At 39.1% G+C, this 11,051-nt stretch overlaps 1 protein-coding gene across 3 annotated transcripts in view; it reads right to left on the bottom strand.

Moving 5' to 3' along the window:
- Positions 1 to 1,554: 1,554 nt before the first annotated feature.
- LOC124551103 overlaps positions 1,555 to 11,051 on the bottom strand; it is a 214,512-nt gene continuing 205,015 nt past the window's right edge. For 2 of the 3 annotated variants that reach the window (XM_047126034.1, XM_047126035.1), the window contains exons 8-9: positions 6,925 to 7,811; positions 1,555 to 1,974 (exon numbers count right to left, since the gene is read on the bottom strand). In XM_047126034.1, the coding sequence (XP_046981990.1) occupies positions 1,637 to 1,974; positions 6,925 to 7,811 (1,225 nt within the window). In that variant the 3' untranslated portion in view covers positions 1,555 to 1,636. The remainder of the gene's footprint in view (positions 1,975 to 6,924; positions 7,812 to 11,051) is intronic. The other variant, XM_047126036.1, reaches the window with a different exon arrangement.

Raw genomic sequence — 11,051 nt, 5'->3', positions numbered from 1 at the left:
TTTGGTTGTGGAAGAATGTGTTTTGATACATCCAGCTGCTGTATCTCAGCTACTGGTGCACAGGCATTGAGGCTACCACCACGCTAAACATTCAACTCAGAAAAAGGCCATGATGAGAGTCATGGAAGAGAAGGCAATGGACAGCAGTAGCACTTTGAGAAGTGCAGGTAGAGAGCAGACAGATGAGAGCACAAGCAAGTGAGCATAAACCAGCCCTGAAGGCCCTGTATCAGAGCCTGACAAAGAAAAGTGAGCACCACCAACTCTGGAGGAGCACTCACAGACCTTGAGATGAATGAACTGGTGGCCAGACTAGTCTAGGGGAAGGAGCTCATATCTCTGCTGCAAGCAAAGCCATCCAGCTTTGGCAGCTCACGTCACTTGTGAAATGAGCGGCAGTGACAAAATGCCAAAAGAAGCATTAATGGTAAATATAAAGCCCGTGAAGCACAGTATCAGGATTAAAGTATGAATACAGCAACTGTAAATATTGTCAGGCTGTAGGCTGTGGCAGATCCCAGATGATGTCAGAATGTACAGAGCACAAGAGTTTTAACATCAGAGTCAGTAGACAAGCATGCTGAAACACAGCAGCTGGATGTGTTAAAACACATTCTGTAATTTTCGAAGACATTGGCTCTTCTAATGAGAGAGCAACTAAGTGACAAGGTCTGGTACCACAGGAGTGGGAGGAGAAGGAGGATAGGGAGGAGTAGGAGCTCATCAGCATAGATTTTCTTATTCACAGCAGATATGGAGTCCAAATCATGACGAATTCATCAAGGCGGAAAGTGAAGAGTGAGAAAACACATGATAGAAGCAGCTACTAAAGGTCGCTTCTGTAAAATGGAACTAAAACAAATAACATATTTCCTTCACATAAATTGTGCAAAAGTATTTCTAATTAAAGACTTGACTGTAATGATGAGTCCACTAGAAGAAATTCAGTTCATCCACTCACAGTGTGGCCTCAGCAGCAAGGGATAGTGGTCGTGCGTGCGTGTGTGTGTGTGTGTGTGTGTGTGTGTGTGTGTGTGTGTGCGCGCGCGCGCGCGCGCTTTTTCTAATTCAGAAGAAGGCCATTTGGCTGAAAGTTTAAATATGTTGTGTCTGTGATACACCTCCTCCATATGATGAGTAGCAATCTACCTTTTTCATAATATTGTCAAATTTAATCTCTTATTTACTCATGTGGTTCACAAGCAGGTCAGTAGATAAAAAAATTAACTCTTCAGTCAATTACAGATTGCACCTGATGATTCGAGAAATAGGACTTTGATGAAATCTAAATTTTGGCAGCTGCTCATAATTTATGTTCCTTTTCCTAGCACTAAATCCTTTGAATCAAAGTGTGAGATGTAATGCATCAAACCAAATGTCTTACATAGACATTTTGAATTTTATTCAAATAATTTCATGCAAGTTAGCAGCACTATTTTTCTAAAAATCAGATTCCACCCAAGGAACAAAATTGTTCTCACAATATTCTTCAAAGTACATTTGTATTTTAAATTCATAATAACTCAATAAGGAATAAAGGCAATGACATAAAGATTGATGATGAAAATGCATTTTATAATAAATTTAGGCAAAAGTAGCAAAAGCCGGCTATTACATGCACAGCTGTATGGAGCAATTACACAAGAGGCTGGGCCAATACAGTCAGAAAAACAACAAGCACAGTCAGTCGAGGCTGTGTCAGCACACAGCTCTCTGCACTGCTTCTCACTCTCCTTGTGCTCATCGGATCAGTGGTGAGTGTTGGCTGCAGTGGAGATTTCGTGGCTTTCTCCTCTTCCTTGTTGACAAACTTTTGGTACGCGGCATCCAATTCGGCCTGATCAATGCTCTGCAGTAGAACGGAAAGCATTTTGCGAAGCTCAAAACACAGGCCGGCCACCATCTGCTCTGTGGCATTCAACTTCTCTGGCAGCACTGCCATGTCGTTGGCAGATTCTGAAGTCATGTAGAAGCCTGAAAGAGAGGCAACAGTGTTTGTTATTTCTGGTTAGTAGAACAAATGGAATGTGTTAGGGGGACATTTTGCAGCAATGATTATTGAGCATTTGTCAACCATGCTGTGGAGGAAAGGAACAATCTATCTCAAAGATTTCTTACCAACCTTGGGGCCAGCATGGCAGCACATTTCAAAGCAAGCACTGCCATCTGTGGTGGTCACACACTATTAAGAACTATATCCCACCTTTTATTATGTATAGAGGACCATCCCAAATTGTGGTAATTTTAGTATAATTAAATAAGTTGACAAATTATGAATTTTTATCAGGGTTTGCACAAAAGTATGAATTTTTGACTAAATTGATTGCACTGATCATGAATCTGAAGCCTCTTTCTCTGTAGCATGTCATGTTTTTGTACTGTCATCATCAAAATCTATGCCAAATAAAACCTAAAATCAATTACAGGAAGTTGGAGGCGAAATGGAACAATAAAGTAGTTAAAAATTAATGAGAGACATATGTATTAGAAGAAGCAAATGTGGTGATGTGGTCATTTTAAAAACAATGCAACTCCACATTTTTAGGAAAAATGAGTTCTTTATGTCCACAACTTCTTTAAGGGTAGCTGCAATGCTCTGTATAGAAAAAAATATAATTTCCATCTGTGTACGTTTGTGTGTCTGTCTGGTAAGGTTGTGTTAGTTTTGAAAAACAATGTAACTCCTGGAGTTCTGTTGTTTCTAATCTTAACATGGCAGCATTGCTGATTCTGTTGGCAGTGCTGGGTGATCTGTTTATTCTAGTCATAAAATTTGTCAATGTGTCAATGTTGAGGAGCTGGTTGTCTTTTAGACAGAAAAGATCTTAGTTGTGTGTGTGTGTGTGTGTGTGTGTGGGGGGGGGGGGGGGGGGGGGGGGGGTTCGTCTTCAGTCCTGAGACTGGTTTGATGCAGCTCACCATGTTACTCTATCCTGTGCAAGCTTCTTCACCTCCCAGTACCTAATGCAACCTACATCCTTCTGAATCTGTTTAGTGTTTTCATCTCTTGGTCTCCCTCTACGATTTTTACCCTCCACGCTGCTCTCCAGTACTAAATTGGTGATCCCTTGATGCCTCAGAATATGCCCTACCAACCAAACCCTTCTTCTAGTCACGTTGTGCCACAAATTTCTCTTCTCTCCAATTCTGTTCAATACCTCCTCATTAGTTATGTGATCTACCCATCTAATCTTCAGCATTCTTCTGTAGACCACATTTTGGAAGCTTCTATTCTCTTCTTGTCTAAACTATTTATCATCCACATTTCACTTCCATGCATGGCTACACTCCATACAAATACTTCCAGAAACAACTTCCTGACACTTAAATCTATACTCGATGTTAATAAATTTCTCTTCTTCAGAAACGCATTCCTTGTCATTGCCAGTCTACATTTTATATCCTTTCTACTTCGACCATCATCAGTTATTTTGCTCCCCAAATAGCAAAATTCATTTATTACTTTAAGCGTCTCATTTCCTAATCTGATTCCCGCAGCATCACCCGATTTGATTCGACTACGTTCCATTATTCTAATTTTGCTTTTTTTTATGTTCATCTTATATCCTCCTTTCAAGACACTGTCCATTCCATTCAACTGCTCTTCCAAGTCCTTTGCTGTCTCTGGCAGAATTACAAAGTCATCAACAAACCTCAAAGTTTTTATTTCTTCTCCAATTGTTCTTTTGTTTCCTTTACTGTTTGCTCAATATAGAGATTGAATAACATCAGGGATAGGCTACAACCCTGTCTCACTCCCTTCACAACCATTGCTTCCCTTTCACGCCCCTCGACTCTTATAACTGCCGTCTGGTTTCTGTACAAATTATAAATAGCCTTTCGTTCCCTGTATTTTGCCACTGCCACCTTCAGAATTTGAAAGAGAGTATTCCAGTCAAAGGTCTTAGTTATCTTATGTGATTACAAGGTGCAGGTTGGTAGCAGTTTTATTTTAAAGTACTGTGATAATCGAAAACACCACAAAAAGAAATAGGGGAGTGAAGAATGAAGCTGAATACAGGAATGAGATAATTAAAAGAGCACATATTCAAGGAAGTTAATACATAAACTATGCATGAAAAGCAATTCCAGAAAGAGAAACAGGTGAAGCATGTTTTGATAATGTTAATATATTTCATCAGTCATCTTTTTTAGATAGATTTAATAATTTCGAGAGCAAAGTCGGACAGGATACATACATAGAAGATCTCATCACCAGTAACAATGTACAAATACCTTGTCCATCTAGAAATGTGTCATCTTTTAAGCATAGTCACATTTCTAAATACTTCATCATGCTAAATGATGAAAGTAAGGTGGTCTGCCAGGGGCTTCAATAGCTTTCCATGGTCTTAACAGTGACAGTAGACACCATCATCTAAGAAAATTGTTCTTAACTGGTAGTCTCCAGTTGATTTAAGAGGAAAAAAACCCGCAGAAAATTCAAAGCCTGCCAAAATTAAGATGCTCTTTCATCAACATATTGACTCTTTTCCAAGAAAACAGATTCCCTATTCCTCCAAGGTGAGACATTATCTTGGTGCAAAGTTAAATGTGAAAATCGTGTTTCAGACATTTAAGTAAAAAAGTCCTGACAAAGACATTACATATCAGTGCTATGCTAAATACAGCAAATACCATTTTCACCTCAGTTTTTGGAGGCCTCAGGTAGATATCTGCTGTACGTGAGAAGTTCTGGAACAGGAATCAAATTTCCCATTCCTTAACGACAAGGCAAAGAAGCTTGCTGAAGCAGAATGATCCACAAAAGAAGAGCTAAAACATTTTGTAATACTTGTCAAGCTTCAACAAATCTGAGCAAGGAAAGGGAGGATCTGGCTTTTATAGCATTTGACTACATACAGAATATTTCACGGTCTAAAATTCTGGTGCAGGAATTGTTTCATCTTCAGCAGTTAACCCTCAATGTTTTTGACATTCATAATACAAAATCAAGGTTAGGTTAGGTTAGTGTTGTTAAACATCCCGTCGACAACGAGGTCATTAGAGACGGAGCGCAAGCTCGGGTTAGGGAAGGATGGGGAAGGAAATCGGCCGTGCCCTTTCAAAGGAACCATCCCGGCATTTGCCTGAAATGATTTAGGGAAATCACGCAAAACCTAAATCAGGATGGCTGGAGATGGGATTGAACCGTCGTCCTCCCAAATGCGAGTCCAGTGTGCTAACCACTGCGCCACCTCACTCGGTGCAAAATCAAGAGGAGGTCGTTTTTACCTGATGAAATCCAGGGATCAAATAAAGCAGCTTCTTCTACTCTGCCTTAAATAGATAATTCGATGCCAAAGAATGTGAATGATAGCTTTAGTGATAGCTGCAGTAGCCAAAGCAGAAATCACACCATTTTTAGTGGCTCTTGTAGGAACGGAGCATTTTCATAAAATCCAGTACTGCTTTCCATTGAGAGGACATTCTTTTCTCCACAATGAAGAGGCACTGTGAAGAGGCTTTTGTCATAGCAAAGTTGAATTTGTCTTCCAACAGAAATATGTGAGATAATAGTACAGTCAAGACTCCCTGGAAAGTTCATGGTTACTATGGTGAATGCTGAAGATGTGGTTAACCTAAGATGCAACGAACTAACCTTCAGATGCAAAGAACTTAAGATGCAATGAACTTGAAGGACTGATGGCATCCTCTACATAAAAAGATGGTAAATTCACGAGAAAGTTTTCACGAAACAAGTGTACTGCATTCCAGATATCAACATTAAGGCATTTCAAATACTCATCTCAGCACCCAGAGACAGTAGTTGCATCACTATTCATCAACACAGCAGTGGAACATACTTTCATCTTGGGGATAATGGAAAGAAAAATGTGTGTATGTCACAAACAAGGACGTATGACATACAGCTGTCAATCACTGAAGCTAAACATGTTGACCTGAAGAAGATCTTGCAGTATATTCCTGAAGAATATCAGCCATTTTAGCTTGAAATTTTGGACAATCATTTATAATTTGAAGTTATTTTCAGTCTTTCAGTCTTTGCATTGCCGAGACATAACATTATAAGATTTTTTTGTTGCATAATTTACAAAAAAAAAGTCAGATGCCTAAAATTAATGTTAATTTTAAAGGCAATATATTACTAATGTCATACATTTGTGTAGGTTTGCTGTACAAATCAGTTTTTATGTGTTTCGTGGCTTTTGAAAGTAAAATTTTTATAAAGCTGATTACAATAGCATGTTTCAGTAATAAATTTTCACATGCATTTGAGTTAATTTTAGAAAAAATGTAACTCCAATTACTATGAACACTGTTTTGGCTGGTTCTATTAGGAGCCAGAAATTATATTTTATTCTAAATTACCCACCTATCTACACTCTTTGAAAAGGATGAAGCAACTTTTGATATGTATTGAAATTCCTTTTAAAAATAGTTTTATATGTTGCCTGAAAAATGTGCATTTATGGAGTTACAATGTTTCTAAACTGACCGATTCATGCGAGGTTGTATTCATGATTACACTGACAGTTACCACACTGGAGGCATTGGTTGGTAGAGGTATACATGCCAGCCACTACAGAAGGCAGATTTGGATGGAGATTGACTGGTGTAGCAGGTGAACAAGTGGAAGTAATGATAAGTACGAGGCTTGCAAGTGTTGTAATGACAGAAGTATTATTTTGTGTTTCCAGAAGGCATGGTCATGTTTGTGGCAGCTGCAGTAATGTTTGGGGAGGCAGTCATTACATTACCGCCGGCCAGTGTGGTGAAGCGGTTCTAGGCGCTACAGTCTGGAACCGCGCAACCACTACGGCCGCAGGTTTGAATCCTGCATCTGGCATGGATGCGTGTGATGTCCTTAGGTTAGTTAGGTTTAAGTAGTTCTAAGTTCTAGGGGACTGATGACCTCAGATATTAAGTCCCATAGTGCTCAGAGCCAAGCCATTACATTACCTTCTGAATTCCGTGGTATTCCATTGGCTGCTGTAACTCTCGGGCTGCTGGCACTAGTACGACTGATAATTCCAAACACAATCTTCAGCTCTTCCTCAATAGTCACATCAACAACTTTTGTCATATTATGTGGAACATTTTTCAGAACATAAGTGAAATTTACAAATGGTTCAAATCCCTTTGGCCTCAGGGGCTGCTCATTAGCTCTGGCTGTTGGTGGCTTTGTGGTGGTAGTTGCAAATGGGTTCATGCTTAAGTCCACCTTAAAATTAAATGGTTCAAATCCCTTTGGCCTCAGGGGCTGCTCATTAGCTCTGGCTGTTGGTGGCTTTGTGGTGGTAGTTGCAAATGGGTTCATGCTTAAGTCCACCTTAAAATTAAATGGATCATCTTTGACCAGCTTACTGACGAGAAGCTGATTCCTGTCCAAGCCGATAGGATCGATGCCTATATTGGTGGCCATCTCCACGTAGCGGAGGTGCCGCCTATCCAAAACTTTCTCGAGGAACCGTGCCCAGTGCCACACCACACTCTCCACGTCGTCACTGGTTTGGGCAGCCATAGCATACAAAAAGTAATACGTAGCAGTTAAACTGACTTCCTCGTCGGAGACGGGGAGCAAGTTTGCAAAGAAGCTCAACGGCTGCTCGGCGATGGCACGAGCCACGGACAGCACACGATTCAGATCTGCTCGCAGCGACGAGGTGGCGCCACTACACTTCATCACATCTTTGCTGTGGAACCAGTGCTGCAGGGATTCTTTCTCGAGGTAATGTGGGGTGCTGCATCTGGGCTGTCCCGGCACTGCGTCTTTTCGCAAACTGGCCCAGCTGGCCAGTGGCAGAAGATCGCAGTCACAGTGCCAAGGGTTGCCTTCCAGATTCAAACTGTAACAGGTGGAAGGAAATTAGAAAATTATTTTTGTATTCTATGGCTGAAAATGAGGGATTGACTTTAAGACTTCAAGTTGGCAAGATAGATGCATCCATCAATGACCAGCTACTCCTAAGTGGCTTCAATGGATATTTCTGTTCACAGCACTCTGTGGCTTGTAAGTAGTATGACTAATGAGTTTCACATTTGCCGGTGTTATCACAGTATATGTTCATGCTTTCTAAACTAGATGGAACACTCATCAGTAAAGATAATGTATTCTTGGTAATTCTTATCATTTTTAGGCTTCTGTCTTTCTGTCTTCTGGTTGTTAGGAATCCTGTTTCTCATGAAGGGGTGGATGTATCAAATTGAAATTTATGCCATATACTGAGGTCTATAGTCCTTGTTGGTGTAAAACATTAAAGTTTTTAAGTAAATGCAATAAAAAGATATGGCCCCAATTTTGACACTTGCAAACTCACTCATCAAAATCTGTATGGTACTTCCCCATAGAATCATGAAATTTGCCAAGAAGCATTGTTTCACAATAAAATCTCATGAAAAAAATCCGAAAATTGTTAATTTGTAACTATACTATAAGAAAAAAAATATTTCTTTTTGTCATTTTTCATCTATTTGTCTGTCTACCAGTCTGTTAAGACCCCTTTTTCTCAAGAACAAGTTGGTACATCAAGTTCAAATTGAAGTCACATACCATATAGTCTCTTGGCGGTGTACAACATTTAAACTTCTAAGTCAATGCAATCAAAAGAATCAGGCATTTATGTCACATATTATGATGCTCGGAAACTCATTCAACAAAATGTAAGTGGTACTTCTACTTGACTTAGAATCGTGACATTTGGCAAGAATTTTCGCAGTAAAAGTAAAGGAAAAATCCAAAAATTGTAAATTTGTAATTATATCACACAAAAAAATATTTCTTTTTGCCTTTTTTCTTTTTTTATCTGTTTGTCTGTTGAGACCCCTTATCCTCAGGAATGGGTAAGCACATCAAGTTCAAATTTTTGTCACTTACTGAGGTCCATGGTCCCTTCGCGTGTAAAACATTTACCTTTCTAAGTGAACAATCAAAAGCTATGACTATGTATGTCACATATTTTGATACCCACAAATTCACTCATCAAAACCTTCAGGATAGCTCCTGTTGACCTAGACTCACAAAGTTTGAAAAGGAGCAAGGTTTCACAGCACAAGCAAAGCAAAAAAATTCAAAAATTGTTAAACTATATGACACAGAAATATTTTTTGCCATTTGACCTTACTGTGCATTCATCATATATCAAAAGCATAACAGAAGAATATTACAGCACGCAAACATAAAATGTAAGCTGTAGTCATATTTTAGTAAGTACATTAAATTTTGTCTCTCTACTTATGTAAACTGACGTCCCCTGCTCGCTTCTTTTTGTATGTCTGAGCTAGTCTCAGGAACTACTGTAGAGATTTTGCTACAGTCTTGGAATTCCCATGACCGGTATCTCGCCAGTATCAATATTGAAAGCAGGCAAATATCATCAATATTCTTTGCTCCTAGGATGGATGGCCATCTATACACATAATTAAGTTTGTACCAAACCTTCAAGCATATGTTCTACTTGTACTTGGTCAACTTTTCACTGTTTATATTGACAAGAACACAAATCATTTAAGCTATTGCCCTGAAAAGAAAATAACTTCTTTAATTGTTTTGGTGCTTACTTATCACTTCTAGGAAAGGGCTATCACTTTTACCTCAAAAACTGGTACACTAGTCCATTTTGGTTGACAAGCAAGCAACTATAAACGCCAGTGTTTTGGTGTAATGCAGCAAAACTGAAACGAAGAAGGAAAACCTGAAACAGGGTGAACAGTCCGTGGTGACATATAGTAAAAAGCACATGGTGTTGAAATGGAAGGACAACTGACACACCATGATTGTCAGCATGTTCTGTCACAATGCATTTAAGGAAGTAAATTCAAAGAATGGCATCATGCAAAAGCATAGTGTTGTTATAGGTTAGAATAATAATATGGTGGATGTGGATAGGATTGATTTCCAGTTGCAAAACTACCAAATGGCAGAAGCACACTGAAAAAACATTATCAGAAGGTTTTTCATTATACTGGATATTTTCTGCTTCAATACAGATGTTCTGTACAAAAACACATAATGGCAAAAAAAAAAAGCAGACAGGAACTCTTGATTAGATTTAAGAAAGATTGCCATATCCTCTCCACAATAAAGGTTGTCAAATGGATGCCCATCTTGAACACCAAAAGTGATCTGTCTTCTATCCAGTCATTTTCCAGAAATAGAGTGTGTAATTATGTCAAAATAAAATTTAATTTTGTTCTTTAATAGTCTGCACCCGGTAGCTGAATTGTCAGTGTGATGGATTGTCAATCCTCTGGGCCCAGGATCGCTTCCCGGCTGGGTCAGGGAATTTTCTTCACCCAGTTACTGGGTGTTGTTCTGTCCTCATCGTCATCCTATCATCCTCATTGACTGCAGGTCGCCAAAGTGGCGTCAAATTAAAAGACCGGCACCCAGCGAACGGTCTGCCCGACAGGGGGCCCTAGCCATACGATTAAGTACATACAATAAAAATACATCCCAGCCCACTTCATGTTTGGTCCATGAACTAAAATGAACAAAGAAATAATTGAATGATTGAGCCAGATGACTGGTGCGAGTCTGCCTATCAGTGCTTGGGGGAATTACCCATTAATGCAGAGGAGAGCTCACAAAATGTATACCCTAAAGGGGTTAGTGCCAGACTGCAGATTAAATGCAGCAGCACGGTCAAACAAATGATGTAATAATTAAAAGACCAGACACGACTCATAAATAAAAAGGTTTATGTTTTCTAACTCTTTTAAACACTGTGTATTTTTTGAGACTTGTTCTTTCAAATATAAACGCTTAAAAGATATTGAACATACACTCATGTACAAAATAACAAACATCCTATGAAATACTAGAAAAAAAATGTTGCCTCTGGTTTTGGTCAGAGATCATGTAACAACGCAGAGGAACTGATGGTACAGAATATGAATCGCAGCCAATAGTGACATGACCTGCAGGTCACTAAAAAATAATATAAAATTAATTATGGCCATTTTAAAACCCCCATTCCTTCTTAATTTCTAGAAGAGTGCAGTTGTCTTAACACAGCGGTATTTGTCAGTAATAGAAATAATCACGTGTTAAAATATAATAAAGCATACTGTGTTCTTATTGCACTTCT

The sequence above is a fragment of the Schistocerca americana genome, chromosome 9, assembly GCF_021461395.2.
Source record: "Schistocerca americana isolate TAMUIC-IGC-003095 chromosome 9, iqSchAmer2.1, whole genome shotgun sequence".
In the NCBI taxonomy this organism is placed as follows: domain Eukaryota; kingdom Metazoa; phylum Arthropoda; class Insecta; order Orthoptera; family Acrididae; genus Schistocerca; species Schistocerca americana.
This window is presented reverse-complemented; position numbering and strand designations above follow the sequence as displayed.